The following is a 19353-nucleotide window of genomic DNA, read 5'->3' on the forward strand; positions in this document are numbered from 1 at the left end:
TGTTTAAACTGAGAAAGTTTACAATTTTATGCACAAAATGAGCTCATTTCAATTTTGATTTCTGCTACAGGTCTCAAAATAGTTGGGACGGGGCATGTTTACCATGGTGTAGCATCTCCTTTTCTTTTCAAAACAGTTTGAAGACGTCTGGGCATTGAGGCTATGAGTTGCTGGAGTTTTGCTGTTGGAATTTGGTCCCATTCTTGCCTTATATAGATTTCCAGCTGCTGAAGAGTTCGTGGTCATCTTTGACGTATTTTTCGTTTAATGATGCGCCAAATGTTCTCTATAGGTGAAAGATCTGGACTGCAGGCAGGCCAGGTTAGCACCCGGACTCTTCTACGACGAAGCCATGCTGTTGTTATAGCTGCAGTATGTGGTTTTGCATTGTCCTGCTGAAATAAACAAGGCCTTCCCTGAAATAGACGTTGTTTGGAGGGAAGCATATGTTGCTCTAAAACCTTTATATACCTTTCAGCATTCACAGAGCCTTCCAAAACATGCAAGCTGCCCATACCGTATGCACTTATGCACCCCCATACCATCAGAGATGCTGGCTTTTGAACTGAACGCTGATAACATGCTGGAAGGTCTCCCTCCTCTTTAGCCCGGAGGACACGGCGTCCATGATTTCCAACAAGAATGTCAAATTTGGACTCGTCTGACCATAAAACACTATTCCACTTTGAAATAGTCCATTTTAAATGAGCCTTGGCCCACAGGACACGACGGCGCTTCTGGACCATGTTCACATATGGCTTCCTTTTTGCATGATAGAGCTTTAGTTGGCATCTGCTGATGGCACGGCGGATTGTGTTTACCGACAGTGGTTTCTGAAAGTATTCCTGGGCCCATTTAGTAATGTCATTGACACAATCATGCCGATGAGTGATGCAGTGTCGTCTGAGAGCCCGAAGACCACGGGCATCCAATAAAGGTCTCCGGCCTTGTCCCTTACGCACAGAGATTTCTCCAGTTTCTCTGAATCTTTTGATGATGTTATGCACTGTAGATGATGAGATTTGCAAAGCCTTTGCAATTTGACGTTGAGGAACATTGTTTTTAAAGTTTTCCACAATTTTTTTACGCAGTCTTTCACAGATTGGAGAGCCTCTGCCCATCTTTACTTCTGAGAGACTCTGCTTCTCTAAGACAAAGCTTTTATAGCTAATCATGTTACAGACCTGATATCAATTAACTAGATGTTCTCCCAGCTGAATCTTTTCAAAACTGCTTGCTTTTTTAGCCATTTGTTGCCCCCGTGCCAACTTTTTTGAGACCTGTAGCAGGCATTAAATTTTAAATGAGCTAATTAAGTGGATAAAAGTGTAAAATTTCTCAGTTTAAACATTTGCTACGTTATCTATGTTCTATTGTGAATAAAATATTGGCTCATGTGATTTGAAATTCCTTTAGTTTTCATTTTATTAAAATTTAAAAAACGTCCCAACTTTTCCGGAATTCGGGTTGTATGTCATGAGAATTGGTGTGGAATGTGCATGGAATTAAGTGTATTTTTTTCATGCAATGTTATTTCTTATAATTTATTTACATTTTTGGAGAAAAATATTACTACTTCTCCAGGTTTTGTGATTTTGACCTGTGATCTCATACTTAAAGTTAGGCTGAAAAAGTTGACGTAGACATCTTAATTCTTCAAGGTCAATTTGCATGACCCACAATACATGTGTGAGTCGTGCCAGTCATATTTGCCATTGACCCCATCTGAAAAGAACTATATCGAGGGCAGTCCACGCCATTTTCTAGCATTGTAGTTGGCTTTTTGTTATTCAGCGTACACCACAATCAGTCTGAAACTAGGTTAAATGTCCAATCTTTAGGTCAGCCCATAGCTCTCAGTGAGACATGGCATGAGTCCCACTGAGGGTTGTGAGGTTCACCATTTCCTTGAGTTTTAATTGCTTAATTGAAGTCATAATCTTCGAGTAGAAGTCATATTTCCGGGATAAATTAGAATTTTATCTGAAAGTTGACAGATACAGACTTCAGGCTCCTGCCCTATTTTATTTTATTTTATTTTATTTTATTTTATTTTATTTTATTTTATTTTATTTTATTTTATTTTATTTTATTTTATTTTATTTTATTTTATTTTATTTTATTTTATTTTATTTTATTTTATTTTATTTTATTTTATTTTATTTTATTTTATTTTGTTTTGTTTTGTTTTGTTTTGTTTTGTTTTGTTTTGTTTTGTTTTGTTTTATTTATTTATTTATTTATTTATTTATTTATTTATTATTCTTTTCTTTTATTTTTTTTTATCAGTTCATTTCTTCTTAAATCATACATTTGCAGTTTAGTTGAGTTTAGTAATCCAAACCACATTTGTTTAACATTTTAAACAAAATGTTACATTTCCAAAAAATCAAATACAAACCAAAATCTGAATTCATATAATATCGCCAGCTCATAACACGTTTTTGTTTCATGTGATCGGGATAGTAACAAACTTTATGACTGCTAGATATATGGCTCATGTGTTGTATTCTAAAATGTTAAAACTCATACATATGTGGACAGACATAATCTTCAGACATTTCTATTTTTTTCTGCACTGATTTTTGGCAAACTCTTTAGATGTGCATTCCCATTCTGTGGCTGTTTCTGCAGGCACAGATTCAGTGTGGGATTTCCACCAGTGCTCTCAAATTTAATTCGCTAACTTCATTTTGGTTCTCTAATGAGGCAAGTTTGGAAACTTCAACTGCAAAGGAAGTTCGACAGAAGATGAACGACTTAAATTTCAGCCTGTTCCTCACACAGTGCTGTCATGTGACCTCAGAGGACATGGAATACAGCACATGAGTCATATACACTACTTTTATTTTGTGTTTTCAAAAGAAACACATTAAATACCGATTTTGTGCAAAATAGAGGATTGTTAATGATAACAACATTTGAATTTTTTAGATGTAGGCTACTGTTCTGACTGATGGATCGCTAAAACATTCACATTTAGCCCAATTCATTTCTCAAGGCCCCTGTTCCCTACAGCCCTGCCAGCAGCACTAATGTCTCTAACTGCTAACATTTCACTCCCAGCCCATGGATGGATTCCATGGAGATGGACAACCCTCGAAATCTCTGACCTTTGACCCTAAAGGTTCAGATGCATTCAAGAACATCTTGACTGAAGGTGCACTGTATGTCTTGCTGTCTCATCTGGTCCTGATCGAATGCAGAGGGTTGACTGTTAGCAATACGTCTATGTTGCTGTGCTGTTGTGTCTTTATGGTAGTTGTTGTATTTCGTCTCTCCAGTCACCTGTCACTTCCTCTTTGTAGCTTGGCTTTCAGTATGTACCATACTGTTATATACTTGTGTGACACAGTTGCAGGAGTTTGCAAAATGTCTTCACATTTGAGATCTGCTTCTGACGGCTTCTTAATATTTTACTCGTTTGTCATTATTCTTTTTTTCATAGATGCTGTTTAGTTAATTGATATAATTTATTTTACTTATCAGTCACTTTGTATTTACTTTATTTTAACCATTTAAAATCTATTAGCAGAAGTATTTCCATGTCTATTATTATACTATTTTGTACATAAATGTGCAACTGATAGCAATTAAATTAATATATATTTTTATTATTTTTAAATATTGTAAATTATTTTTAAATATTTCTGTTTCACACGAATTCTTAAAAATAACTTAAATGGATTGAATGTTTAGTTTAATTAACTTTTTATATTTCTGTTTAGCCAGAATTCACTTTATTTCCATTTTAGTTTTAGTAATTTTAGTAATTCATCTTTTCGAGATTATTAATTCGGTTTTAAAATTCAAGTTATTAATCCAGTAATTTTTTATTTTATATAGTTCTGTTAATGAAAATTATATTTAATGTTTTTAATTTAGTAAACAATAACAAACATGGTGGAAATGCTGGCAGTTTGCCCCACAGTTTTGGTGAAAAAAAAATGTCTCATTCACCAGTTGCTGCAAATCGCCATTAAAATCTTTAATAGAGAGATACTGTATGTAAAGACTAGAGCATAAAAGGTACAGAGATTAAGACACGACTTACAGCAGTCAGCAACCTTGCCATCTGCTTTAACAAATGTCAAGCCCCCTCTGATTCTGTTCACCCCCTGAGCTTGATGCACAAATGTTGTGGTCTGGGTCATCTGTGTCTTCAGTAGCCGTTGTGGATCTGTTGCTGTCTATGCTAGTCACGACACCTGTGTTTGAAGCGTTAACCTTTGGTCTGTGTTTGGTCTCTGTGTTAGAGATTCTTCTGTCACTGTACAGTCCAGATTTAATGTATGTCAGTCCTTGTCTCACTTGAAGGGAAAGCAAGAATGATTAATACAGGAAATGGCCTGGTGGCTGGTATCTCTGTTATGTTCTGAAAGAAATAGCTGATGTCAAAAATATGTATGTGATCAAATGTTATGCATACACTTTAAGAAGTTTGTGGTTGGAAAATTGTTTTTAATATTTTGTAATAGCCTATTTAAAATTATCTTATGAAGGCTGCATTTATTTGATAAAAAAAAAACAGTAAAAAAAACTAATATTGTGAAATATTTTTACAACTTAAAATAACTGATCAAAATGTATTTTTTTCCACGTGATGCAAAGCTGAACTTTCAGCATCATATTCTGATCCATCAGAATAGAAAGTTCAAAAAAATAATGTTTATTTGAAATGCAAATCTTTTATAACATTATAAATGTCTTTACTTTGAATTTTGATAAGCTTAATGCATCAAGGCTAATTTTAAAGTATTACGTAAAAAAAAAAAATGCTAAAAGTAGGGCTTGTAGAAGTAGGGCTGCACAATTTTGACTATTCTGACAAATGCTGTGATTTGAAAGCCAAAAGAAAAAGACGTGAAATCTCATTGAATCAGCAGCTCTCCTGTTGAACTGCGTGCGCTAACTGCAAACTAGCACATGAAGGCTGTAAATGAAGTTGTGTATTAACCACGCTCTGCTGATGTTAAAACAAATTACTCTTCATTCTGAAGTTTTCCTCTTTTCTCGTTCAGCTGTCCTAAAAGTGCATTAAATCAAATCCCACTCAGCTCTCTTAGCATTCACACAATTTGATAGGAACCCACCCAGCTGGGAAAAAAAAGACTTAACAGAAGACATCTTGAACCAGTCTGGTTAGTCTGGTCTGTTGACCGGTTTTAAATGTCTTTTGGGAGCTTTTCAGATGATCAGACTAGCAGACCAAATTACTATCCAGTTATATTAGTGTTGTTTATATGTGACCCTGGAGCACAAACCCAGTTTTAAGTGTAAATTTTTCAAAAATGTAATAAATGAGCTTTCCATTGATGTATGGTTTATAAGGATCGGACAATATTTGGCCGAGATACAACTATTTGAAAATCTGGAATCTGAGGGTGCAAAAAAAAAATTTAATACAGAGAAAATTGCTTTTAAGTTGTCCAAATGAATTCAAAAGCTAAGTTTTTATATATTTACAGTAGGAAATTTACTAAATATCTTCATGGAACATGATCTTTACTTAATATCCTAATGATTTTTGGCATAAAAAATCCAGGGTCACATCCAGGGTCACAATATTTGATTATAGTATTTATTAATGTTTTTAATTAGCTTTTATTTTTATATTTGCAGTTTTCATTTCAGTTTTAGTTTTAGTAATTTTAATACTTAATTTTAAACTTTAAAAGCTTAAGGAATGAAAATTAAGTTAAAATTTTCATCTGTTTTTACTGTTACTATAACTATACTATTTTTTGTTTATTTCAGCTTTATTTCAATTTAGAATCTATTTGATCTAAAATATTTTTATTAGTTTTAGTGTATCACTCTAAAACATGTTGAGTTTGTTCAACCCAACTTTGGGTGAAATATGGACTGACCTAACTTTTTGGGTTAAAAACAGTGCTTTAAGTGGCCCAAAAGAGGTGCCGGTACTCTATAGCCTATATATATATATATATATATATATATATAATTTTTTTTTTTTTTTTGATGACTCTACTATATTGAAGGGGTTTTATATACAGCAGTCAACAGACGGCCTTATAATAATAATAAATCCTTTTATTAGTTTGTGGATTTGCTTGAGCTATAAAGAGCTACTGAACATAAATAAAATGTGCAAAAGGATTTTGAAAAAATACCCTTAAATTCGGGACGGGTGGGGGGGTAAGGGGGGTGTCTGCGGTCTTGGGTGACAGGATGGGGGGCTTATGATATTAGACTTTGTAGCCTATAATAAAATATAATGAATTTAAAACCTTAACTAAACACATTTTTATTCAAAGATCAACCGTCTGTCATTACTCTTTAGTCTGCCACAAGAAACAACAACATTAAAATCATGAACTCAAATGTCATTGTAAAAAGAAAAAAAAACAATGACTGTTGTAACAGTGCGTAAATCAGACCTTTCAGTAACGCTAACGCTAATGAGCTTAAACGTATTTTTTGTACACAGTGCCGCTAACTGTCAATCACTCCTGTATGCGTGCATCGCTGTCCTCCTCGCAGCTGCAGCAATTTGCACTCTCTTCATCAAGCTTTAAAACAAAAAGGTCGTATTGTCTTTGTGCATATAGATTAATTAGATAAATGAATGAATCAGACAATAACTACTCAAGATTTTGCTTTAGTATCATTTTCAGGACAATTAGGGCCAGATTTAGATTTCGGGACAACAGTTTAGATTTCGGGACTGTCACGAATTTTTCGGGACGTCTGGTCACCCTAGCTGAAAGAGCTACTGCATTACTTCATTAGCTTGCATCTGACCTGCAGCGATATCAAATAGGCTTGGTCGGTTGTTAGCAAGCGAGTCATCTGATTCTGACCTTGCTTGCTTGCGCTTGCGTTGTGAAGGGCGCTCTGAAAATCGGCAGCGCAGGCAAAAGATTAAAACCTCTATTTAAACAGATGTCCAAATGAGCGTACCGGTACGCTAAAAGAACGTTCTGGGCGCACGGAGAGGTGGCGGTACGCTCAAGAGCTATATTTGGAAGTGGCGGTACTGAGTACCGGTGCGTACCGGCCCACTTAAAGCACTGGATTAAAAATGTAATTCAAAAATGCAACCAAATAGTTGGAGTTAGTCCATAATTGACCAAAGTTGGGTTGAAACAACCCAGCATTTTTTATAGTGTAGTTAACAACACTGGCTTAACTACAGTGTGCTGATAGACTAGCTCAAACCAGACAAGACCAGCAAACTAGCTTAGGCTGGTTTAAACACTGCATTAAGCATGCATCGAGCAGTCCACTTACATTTTTAATTGAATAAAATAATACATTTAAAAAAATGGAGAAGGACACACTTTGAAAATGATTCATCATTGCTGATGAATATTAATTACATGAAGTCATCAAATTCATATTCAGTGGACCCAGTTGTCCTGTCTGATTCACTGAAAGTGAGATGATGGTAAAAAGACGTTTACTTTAGTAGGATTGCAGCTTGAGTAGTTGGTCTTAAAACTTTTACGTGGCCATTTTTAGTGGCGGTAAACAGCTAAAAACGCCTGTAGCTATATTTTATTATGTTTTATTAAACTGTAGCCTTAAGCTGTTTATAATCACTCAACACCAAATCGTGCAGCCCTATATAGAAGAAATAACAGCTACACTGAGGTATACGTTATTTTGATTTCTTTCAGACCAAGAGAAATTAATTTTTTTTAATCCAGTTCTCGCTGTGCTGTTTATTCGGCTTCTTGCGGGGACAGTGTTATACATCAATATCACTTTTCTTAGGGGTGTCACATACAGTAGCAAACAAATAAGATGCACCAATTCCAACAGCATCTGCCTTCCTGTTACTGTCCGCCATTGTTCCCAGTAAATCAGACCCAACTGTTTGTTCTCCCAGCAGACAAGCATCTACACATGGTCCCTGCACGCTCTACATGCCCGTCACACGTGCTTGGTTTACAGCCGGGGCTCGAGCTGCTCCTTATTGCTCTGCCTAAAGGCTTCTGAGCAGTCTGTGCCTGGATCTTTCATTCTTCTTTAAACTCTCCTGTTGTTTGTTCTTGCCTATTTCCTGATTTCTCTCTTCCCTCTTTCAGTGGATCGCTGGAGAAGGGGCAGGTGGGTGGGGGGGCAGTGGGGGGTCCCAGTCGCAGTGACAGCTGCATAGGCGCAGGGACCAGCAAGTCCGGGAGGTGGCAAACTGTCCAGAGCCACCTGCACTCCGGCAGCTTAAGACCTAACAAGTGAGTGTCAGTCTCTTCGAGATGTTTGTTGCAAAAAAGCATGACCATATGAGGCTGTGCACAGCACAATGGTTTACTTTTGGCGTGAATTATTATTTTGTCTTTTCATAGTGCCAGGTTTGACCAAATTCAGTCATCGGCCCACACGTGTTGTACAGTGCCATTTAAAAGTTTGGAGTTGGTATGCTTTTTTTTATGTTTTTGAAAGAAGTCTTTTATGCTCACCAAGGCTGCATTTATTTGATCAAAATAGAGTAAAAACAGTAATGTTCTGAAATATTATTACATTTTAAAATAACTATTTTCTATCTTAATATATATAAAAATTTAATTTATTTCTGTGATGCAAAGCAGAATTTTCAGCTTCATTACTATATTAGGCTGATAATGAAAACATTTAATATTTTTGAGGAAAATGTGATACTTTTTTTTCTTAAGATTCTTTGATGAATAGAAAAACAACAACATTTATTTATTTGATGTATAAGACTTTTATAACATTATAAATATATTTGCAGTCTCTTTTGATCAATATAATGAGTACTTGCTAAATAAAACTTTTAAATTTGTATTGATTTTTTTTTTTAAATCTTGGGCTAACTGACCCCATACTTTTAAATGTTAGTGTATGTGAACAATATATGTATGAGTAAATAATGATACAGTGTTCAGGTGAACTATTCCTTTAAATAGCAAGCAATAGTTAAAAGCAGTAAATGCACACAATGACGTTTTTATTAAATTAAGTTTAGAATAGAAGGTAATTCCACTTGAGTAAAAAGCAAATTATGGAATACAACCTAGGTTCTATTGTTTGGATATATTTGCATTGACTTAAACATTAAGAGTACTATCATTTTAAATAATCATAATGTTTGATTTAGGTAAACATCAAAACAATACTTCACAAAAAAAGATATTTCAAGATGGTTATTACATCTTTTGCTTTTGTTTGAGCAGGAAATACCAGTTTTAGATTTCCAAAAATTCCTTTAGAATTATTGCTTATATGAACTAGAAATCCTACTACATAAAAGAAAAACATCAGTGATAATAGAGATCAGCCTTAATCAATATAAGAACTGAGATTTTTACAAAGTACTGATCAGTATTTTTATGTATTTACTCTTTAAAGACATAAATGGGTCTTTAAGAAACTTAAAGGGCAAATAAAAACACACATTAAAACACAATATTATATTTGCAATGTTGCTTAATCTGATCAGGCACATAATCATCAGGAATATAATGAGCATTTGAAATATTATCCAGGCCTAATGTGACATCAGATAGGTTGCATCTCTTTTGGCCCTCCAAAGAACTTTACTTTCTTTCATATCATGTTTACGTCCACTCCCATTTTCAACCTATAATTGGTTTCTATCGACAAACAACAAGCGCTACTGTACACTGCTCAAAACTTGCGTTTGAATCATCAGTGGCAAATTATTTAAATATAAAACATGTATTTACAGGCTTTGAGTCAGAAGCGCCAGACTGTCCTTGCAAAGTTGGAACTGCCCCACTTTACAGAAACAGCCTTTGAGCACAGACGCATTGTAGTCTTCTCTCCCAGGATCAGGAAACAGTCTTCATCTTCATTCAAATGCGCTGCACACATCTGAAAATTTGGGCTGAACTGTTCTAGAATAGTGTTGTAAATACAAAACTTAACCACTGATTTCTATTTGTGTTCTCTTCTGGAAGGCAAAACAAAGTAGTTTTCACTTTCACAATGAAACACACAGCATTTCCACAACATGGCGTCAGCGTCAACATATACAACAGCAAGAATAAAAGTTAGGCCTCCTTTCTTTGCATGAACATTTGGGCGTTATGGAAATCTTCCCACATCGTGATGTAGACATGTGAGGGCGTGTTTAAGTGAGGCGTTTTAGAGGGGCGTGGACGAGTCTTAACTTTTATAAAGAATATCTCTTTGGATTTGAGACTTTAGTTTTTCCAACTTTACAGATCTTCTTTATGCACCAAGAGCTTGTAACACTCCAAAGAGAAAGGAAAAATTGAAATCGCATCATATGACCCTTTTAATAAATCAATGCACTTGCTAATCTCACTATAAACTTTTAGCTGTGAGAGGATAAGATCCTTTATAACTTTCTGATATGAAATTGCTGCTGCGTTACGGAGGATGTGACAGAAGCATCAGTAATGTGATGCATGGTTTCTCAGTTAGCCACTGAATATTTAACATTCATCTGAGGAAGTACTGGCCTAAAATTGCCAAGAATTGTTTTTTCAAGCACAGTATTTAACAAAGCAGTTGTACTTAAATGTCAAATTTCACACAGTATTCATGTCTAGTGAGGGCTAGAGGCCAGATGAATACAACCAGAAAAAACTTTCATTTTTTACTCTAAAGACAGCAAAACTTCATTTGGAGAACTGTATTTTTCTTTCATTCTCTGACACTTTCTTTTGCTTCTGTATTTTTTCACTTTGATCATTGTTTCAACTGAGTCTACGTCCCCCACACTTTTTTTTTTCCTTGCTTTCTAAACCTATTTATAACACATTCAACTGAAGCAGAGATGAGAAAACGAGTAGATGGAGAATGTAAGCTACTTAATGACAGCTCAAGCTGCATAATGGGCATAAGTGCAGGGTGATATACTTCATTGCATACATGCATATATACTGTTTATATATGGATACATGTATGGAAAGATATTTATCTTGTGAAACAAGTGCCATTGCAATGCCTGTGGCATTATAACGTGATTTTAAAATAGGATGTGTGCATGGACCAACTTCTTTGTTAGATATGGAAAAAAAATTATATCAACCAATCAGATTTAAGCACGAGGGTTAAGATATACACACTTTAACATGCCTCACTTCAAGAGTTCAGTGCACCTTTCAATCTTTGACACTCAAATATTGTACTTTGCAATCCTTCTCAGAATATATCAGAGTGAATATAGTCTTAGAAACATCAAAAAGTTGTTGAAAACTAGTATTATTCAATAATGTTTTACATCACATGGCTTTGTTTTCTAGCAAAGGTGTTTTTGTGAATTTACAGAACTATATAATTTTGTTTCAGTTTGTCTCTATTTGTAAAGTAAAAAAAGATAAATTGTAATGGAAGCCCAACATTAATTGAAATTTTTCTAGTAAATATAAAATTGCATTGCTAAAAATCAACATTGACCGTCACTTTTGGCAAGGAAAGTAAAAATCACAAAACACAACCATCACTGGGACATCATACGAAAACGTGTAAATTAAATTGTATGAATTGATACGAATTAGTCACCAATTCATCAATGCAATGGTGATTCACCACATTCATTACTGTTAAATCAGTTATGTAATTGGGGGAGACAGACTCAGTAGTATGTGCACAATACATTTTCATACATATGCTTGTGGGAAGAGCCCCATCTCGTTCTTTGAGGGAGGGGCTCACAGATTTACGATATGGCACTGGATGGATGGTGTAATAGTTTATCAAAGCATGTTGAATGTTGATTCAGGAACACATCATGGCCTATAGTAAGAAATTGCCTACTCACCCACTCTAATAATCATCTACAACCAACTCTAACCCATCTACGTACATGAACTCATGTCCATTAACGTGCCGCCGTTGTTTTTGCAACCTTGACAAGTGTATTAAAAGCATAGTAGTAGCAGAGTTTGAGTTATTGATGACATTCATGTAGACCCTTCACAAATACTTCCACCAGGGAAGTCTTACTTGAATGCCATGTGAGAATTACAGCACTGGGACCTTGAAAGAGGTTTGTGGTGCTTATCCCTCGTGCTGTAAATCAGAGCATTAGCATCAAACAGAACAGGCTCAACAAGATTTTGCACTAATCAGACATGATGCAGAGCAAAGGAAGATGTTGGGAAAAATGATAATTGAATTGAAATTTTTGAAGATGCAGAGGCCTTTAGCAGAAAGAAGTTGGTTTTACAAGACATGTGCCTTTGTCAGATCATGCTAATAGAGAAACAACTACCCCTTTTCCATTGAAATGGTGCAGGGCCTGTCCTGGAGGAACTGTGTCATCATCAGAACCAGTTTGGTGCAAGGTCCTATCCTCGGACTTTATTGGGGTACTCTGATTGGTGCCTGATTAGAAATTGATCTAAATTTTTGCCTAGCATTTGGCAGGTGATTCTATTTAAAGCAACTTGCATTGCATTCAAAGTAGTCAATTCAACTGTTTATGTAATTCCTGGGTATCAAACCCATGACCTTTGTGTTGGTGCTGCTAAACAAGACCACAATAAAGTGCTACATTTTTAATTAGGCTTCAGCTTAAAAAAGACGTAACCGTCTATTGGTTCCAGATTGGCCATAGGCTCCAGTATCAGCACTGTCACTCTGTCGGTGGAAAGGGGGTTGGAATGTAGTGTATATGTTTTTCATTTAGCTAATGTTGCTGGCTAACTTTGCTTTCTTTTTCTTCCCTCATTCCCTCATTGTGCCTCTGTCTCCCCCAATGGATGTCTTAAAATGTCTTTTCCTTCACTTATTCTCCCCTTCCCTCCCTCAACTCTACGGCCTTGTTTGTTTCTCTTCTGTGTCCCAACACTCTTCCTCATTCTGTCATCTTTTCATGTCTTGCTTCCTCTCCCTCTTCCTCTTGGGTCTCTCTGGTCTTCATTAATTGTGTATGCCTTCTCATCCCTTTATCTTGTGACTTTCTTTCTGTCCCTGTTTCTTGTCCTCGTCTCTCCCCACAACTCGGCCCCATTCGTACGATACGGTGCCAGTTTTGGGGACCCCTCTCTTTCCACCACCTCCACCTTGGAGCATATCCCGTCCTCAGCAGCGCGCCCCAGGCCCCTGGTCAGGCAGCAAAGCCTCCAGCAGCCCCTAACCCACCAGCCCCCGCCAGGCCCCAATGACCCCCCAGCCACCTCCCAGAGTCTGGGCCAACTGCATACTGGGCCCGGGGGTGGGGGCCACCGGGGGGGCCCGCGGGGGGTGCGTGGAAGTCCGGCTGGGGCAGGGGCGTCCCGCTACAGGTCGGGTGGAGGGGCACGATCACGTTCCAATCCTGGAAGCTGGGACCACGTGATGGGACAGATCCGGAACAGAGGCATGGATGTCAAGTCATTCCTGTGAGTATCAGATGCCAGTTTATATGGATCTTATGAATGTTGATCTTAATGGTGAAGCCTGTCATTTTAGAGCCACTAGTAGCATCAAATGGAAATGCAATTTTAACAAGAGTTTCAAAGCAGTCTGAAGTTGCACAAACAAACTGAGCTACAAAAGTGTTCTCTGCGAACCCAATTGGGACTGGAGAATGTATGAAGTTACACACTTCCCCTTTAAGCTGTAATGCGTTTATTTAGTCAGTCTAAGTGCACTTCCCCATGATGCTGTTTTGCTCCTACAACTGTTATGATGTTTTTAGAGGCTCATCCTACAAATTGATTAGTTGATTTTATTTCATGCATGTGCTCCGCGTGTTGACCTCAAGACTGTATTGACCTGGATTCAGGGCTGTAAACAGGTGGTTACTGGGATTTTTTGGTTCTGTACTGATTGACTATTTTGATAATCCATATTATAAGCCATATTATATATAATAGACCTATGATGGAAGCTGAAGTTTAGCTTTCAAGAAAGAAAGAAAAGGGTAAAGAGAGAAAGAGAGGGTGCATAGATTTTACCCTACTGTGAAACTATGTTTCGCATAATTTTGCATATTACGAATTTAAATAAGATTATATTAATAATAAAATTAAAGTTGGGCTTTTAAAAAAAAAGTTAGGGGTTGAGAGAGGGTGCTAATATTTCACCCTCTATGACACTATATTTGGCATGAATTATGTAAGTTATTTTAATACGAATTCAAATAAGGTTATATTAATCATAAGATTAAAATTATACAGAAGTCAGGTTTGAGAGTTGAGAGATAGGGTGCATATATTTTATCCCCTTTGAAACTGTATTTTGCATAATTAAGGTGGCTTGAAAACAACAATTTACTGATCTACTATGTAATCTTATTATTATTCTTCTGAGCCAAATTTTAAACACTATCTCCTCCTAGAGCTTTCAAGCTAGAACCACCAAACTTGGGTCAGACCTTCAGACTGGTCTGACTCGGGTTGCTATATCTTTTCTAACTGATCCGGCTTATGGTTTTTGTAAACCAGACTACCAAAACCACCTTAAATCAAATAGACTTTCATTGAGGGGGTACAAACTTTTACAAAATAAGACTTATAATGTATTTAAGCTGTCTACTACCATAGCAAACCTTAAAAACTCTCTACTGAGAATACAGCTAAAACCAGCCTAAACTGATCAGTTGTTTTGGCTAGTCTCCCAAGCTGGTTTTTAAGTGGTTTTGACCACTCTCACACTGGTCTTAGCTGGGTTTTAGCTGGTTTTTACTGAATCCACTGGTTTTAGCTGGTTTTGGCAGGATTAGCATAGAAACATGCTAACAACATGCTAGTTACTCACTAATCAGGCTAGAAACATGCCTTTAACATGGTTTTAAAGTGGTTTTGGCCACTGTCATGCTGGCCTTATGTGGTCTTAGCTGGTTTTAGCAGGTTTTCTTTACTGAATAAACTGGGTTTAGCTGGTTTAGTATAGAAAAATGTTAATAACATGCTAGTTACTTGTTAATCAGACTAGAAACATACTTCTAACATGGTTTAAAGTGGTTTTAGCCACTGTCACGCTGGCCTTGTGTGGTCTTAGCTGGTTTTAGCTGGTTTTCTTTACTGAATCAACTGGTTTTAGCTGGTTTAGTATAGAAAAATGAAAACAACATGCTTGTTATTCACTAATCAGGCTAGAAACATGCTTTTAACATGGTTTTAATGTGGTTTTCACCACTGCCACCCTGGCCTTAGGTGGTCTTAGCTGGTTTTAGCTGATTTTCTTTACTGAATCAACTAGTTTTAGCTGGATTAGAATAGAAAAATGTTAACAACATGCTAGTAACTTGCTAATCAGACTAGAAACATACTTCTAACATGGTTTAAAGTGGTTTTGGCCACTGTCACGCTGGCCTTAGCTGGTCTTAGCTGGTTTTCTTTACTGAATTAACTGGTTTTAGCTAGATTATCATAGAAACATGTTAACAACATGTTAGTAACTTGATAATCAGGTTAGAAGCATGCTTTAAACATGGTTTTAAAGTAGTTTTGGCCACTGTCATGCTGGTCTTAGCTGGTTTCTAAAGCCCGGTTCAGACTGCACGATTTTAGCCCAGTTTTTGGCTCTCCGACATGTTTTGAGAAATCGCCGACAAATGCCCAAAATCACAGACAAATCTGAGCTCGTTCACGCGAGTGACAATCACGCAGTGTGGATGAGCAAAGACGCGATCTGAGAGAATCGCAGATGAGTCGCCAATGCCCGTGAGATATTTGGCATGCTAAATATCTGGACCTGTCGGCGATTCAAAATCATGCTGTCTGAAAAGTGTTCTGACTGAAAACTACATCGGCAATGACCGACAGCCAATGAGAGAGCAAGATACAGAGCAGCGGGGAGTTCGGGGAGGAGTTATAGACCACAATATCAGCAAGTATGGCTTCATTTCAGAAAAAGGCTTTCTTCTCGGTCTATTTAGACCCATGAAATGGAAGATAAATTAGTATAAATTTAGCAGGAGCACCCGTGTCTGTTTGACGTTTCATCTGAGCTATCCCAGTCTCACGTGAAAACTCCGGTCTTACACGTGTGATATCGCGTTGTTTCCTTGTCACATCTCGCGTGTGTTTGGTTGTGAAACATAGTTTGCGTGCCAGACAGAGCTGTCGGCGATTCTTCCTATTGTAAAGTCATGCAGTGGAAACCTTCTGTTGCCGATCCATCGTGCAGTGTGAACAGAGCAGTGACTGAATGCTGGCCAAGATAGTCATGCAGTGTGAAAAGACCAGTGACCCGACTACTTTGAAAATCGTGCAGTCTGAACTTGGCTTAACTGAATCAACTGTTTTTACCTGGATTAGCTTAGAAACATGCTAGTCACTTGCTAGTCACTTGCTAGTCATGCTAGTCATGCTAGAAACATGCTAGTCACTTGCTAATCATGCTAACAAAATGCTAGTCACTTTGTTAATCATGCTAAAAACATGCTACAGACATGCTAGTCATGCTAGCAACATGCTAGAGACATGCTAGTCATGCTAACAGCATGCGAATCACTTGCTACTTATGCTAGCTACATGCTACAGACATGCTAATCATGCTAGAAATTAGCATATTGATAGCAATATGCTAATCATGCTAGCAACGTGCTAGCGACAATGCTAGGAACATGCTAATCATGCTAGAAACATGCTAGCAACATGCTAATCATGCTAGGAACATGCTAGCAACATGCTAATCATGATAGGAACATGCTAACAACATGCTAATCATGCTAGAAAAATGCTAGAAACAAGCTGGCAACATGCTAATCATGCTAGAGACATGCTAGCCACATGCTAATCATGCTAGAAACATGCTAACAACATGCTAATCATGCTAGCAAAATGCTAGCGACATGCTAAACATGTTAGAAACATGCTAGCAAAATGCTAAACATGCTAGGAATATTCTAGTAACATGCTAACAACATGTTAGTCACTTACTAATCATGCTACAAACATGCTAGCGAAATGCTAGTCACTTGCTAATAATGCTAGAAAAATGCTAGAAACATGGTAGCAACATGTTCATCATGCTAGAAACATGGTAGCAACATGCTAATCATGCTAGGAACATGCTAGTAACATGATAGCAACATACTAGAAACATGCTAGCAACTTGCTAATCATGCTAGAGACATGCTAGCCGAATGCTAATCATGATAGAAACATGGTAGCGACATGCTAATCATGCTAGAAAACATGTTAGCAAAATGCTAATCATGCTAGCGACATGTTAGTCACTTGCTAATCATGCTACAAACATGCTAGTAACATACAAGTCACTTGCTAATCATGCTAGCAACATGCTAGCAACTTTGCTAATCATGCTAATGACATGGTAGTCACCTGCTTTTAATGCTAACAATATGTTAATCACTTTCTTTTTTAAACTTCTTAACTTTTCAAACTTTTAAATCTTTTTAAACTTTTCAAACTTTCTAAAAATGTCAAACTTTCTGGCCAGGCTTTTTCAAGCCAACTTAAAGTTTGACCACAAACTTTACTATCTAGTTTATATTAAATAAAATACGATTGTATTAATTATTAAATTCTAAGAGGGTGACAGAGAGAGGGTGCATATATTATACATTTATTTTGGCTAATATATATATATATATATATATATATATATATATATATTGAGACGGGGTGAAGAAGCACACGGCACGAGGGTCAAGGTAAGTTCCCCGAAGGGTGGATTTTATTGAGGTGGTGCAGGGAAAAGTAGCCAACGTGAGGGGTTTCCGGTGCTCAGTGCTCAGTCTGCTCTTCCTCCTTTGGTGCGCAGTGCTGTGTGGGTCTGTTAGGGCCGTGTCTTTAGCGGGCTGGCAGTCACACGCTGCTGTCTGGAGGGAAAAAAATCGAGAAAAAAAAGGGCCGATTGAAGTCGGGGGCCCTGATATTGTGCTGTGCGGATATCGTGTTTGAGTACGTGGGTCCACCCTGGCTGGGGAGAGAACACATCGGTGAACTGACTGACCAGGTGTTGCAGCTCCGACTTTTGGGCGGCCGAGAGGTGGGGGTCCATGTCCACAGCCACGGGAGGTCACTGAGCAAGGGCTAAAAGCTGGGGCCCGGTCCCGACCCAGCACTTCAGAAGGTTCACGTGGTACAGTTGGTCCTCTCTGCGTTGTCCGGGCTGCCGGACCCGGTAAGTGACTGGGCCGATCCTTTCCGTCACGGTATAGGGTCCCTGCCAAGAATTTGGCCAAGAATTTACAGGCGGCAGTGGGAACTAGGACCATAACGTGGTCTCCTGGCTGAAACTCCAGTGGTTGGGCCACCCTGTTGTAATGTCGTTGCTGGGCCTGCTCGGCTTTGGCAAGGTGCTCCCGAATGATGGGCATGACTCTGTCAATCCTCTCCCGCATCTCCCGGCGTGCTCGATGGTGGAGTGGTGGACGGCCGGCTGCTGTTCCCAGGCTTCCCGGGCGACATCAAGCAGGCCGCGGGGCTGTCTGCCGAAAAGGAGCTCGAAAGGTGTGAACCAGGAGGGGTACTTCCCGGATGCCGAAGAGGACGTAGGGCAGCATCTTGTCCCTGTCGCGCTTGTCCTCAGCAGCCACCTGCCGTAGCATTTGCTTCAGGGTCTGGTTGAAGCGTTCGACCAGGCCGTCCGTCTGCGGGTGGTATACGGTGGTGCAGAGCTGTTTTATTTGGAGGAGTTTGCAGAGGTCAGCCATCACCCGGGACATGAAGGGGGTGCCCTGTTCAGTCAGTATCTGGGATGGTAGGCCAACCCGAATACTCAATAGGAAAAGCTCCTGGGCGATGGCTTAAGCAGTGGCTTTGCAGAGTGGGATGGCCTCAGGGTAGCGGGTGGCGTAGTCCAGGATGACCAGGATGTGTTCGTGTCCCCGGGCGGACTTTGGCAGTGGCCCCACTAGGTCCATTCCGATCCGCTTGAAGGGCACCTCAATGATGGAATCTCCGGTGCAGACTCACCCTCTCTGGGGCTGTCCGAGGCCAGCAGCACGGGACGCCGTCGGGGCTTCGTGGTCGTCTGGTTGGGGGGCGGTTCCCAGTGGGGCTGACAGGCTGGCTCGCGGAGGCGAAGAGGTGGTCGAATCCCGGCCAATCCCGCAAGGGCAGGCCGCCGTGGGTTATAGGACCAGTCGTGGAATTGTTGGCCGAAACATGCTAGCAACATGCTAATCATGCTAGAGACATGCTAGTCACATGCTAATCATGTTAGTAACATGCTAGCAACATGCTAATCATGCTAGGAACATTCTAGTAACATGCTAGCAACATACTAGAAACATGCTAGCAACACGCCCCAAGATGTCCTTTTTTAATTCTTCGTAAGAGCCGCTCTGCTCGGGGGTAAGCATGAAGTACGCCCGTTGTGCTTCTCCTGTCAGCAACGGCACCACGATCCGCGCCCACTCGTCCCTAGGCCACGCCTCCCGGATGGCGATCGCCTCGAACATCTGAAGAAATGTTTAGACGTCATCATGGGCCGTCATCTTTGGGATGAGTTGGGTAGCCTGGGCTCGGG

At 38.7% G+C, this 19353-nt stretch overlaps 1 protein-coding gene across 2 annotated transcripts in view; it reads left to right on the forward strand.

The window, feature by feature from the left end:
- Positions 1–19353, forward strand: part of LOC132101487 (synaptotagmin-7-like) — a 125535-nt gene that overhangs the window by 57846 nt on the left and 48336 nt on the right. For both annotated transcript variants that reach the window (XM_059506500.1, XM_059506508.1), the window contains exon 5: positions 12954–13304. In XM_059506500.1, the coding sequence (XP_059362483.1) occupies positions 12954–13304 (351 nt within the window). The remainder of the gene's footprint in view (positions 1–12953; positions 13305–19353) is intronic.

This window comes from Carassius carassius, chromosome 2 (genome assembly GCF_963082965.1).
Source record: "Carassius carassius chromosome 2, fCarCar2.1, whole genome shotgun sequence".
NCBI lineage: Eukaryota > Metazoa > Chordata > Actinopteri > Cypriniformes > Cyprinidae > Carassius > Carassius carassius.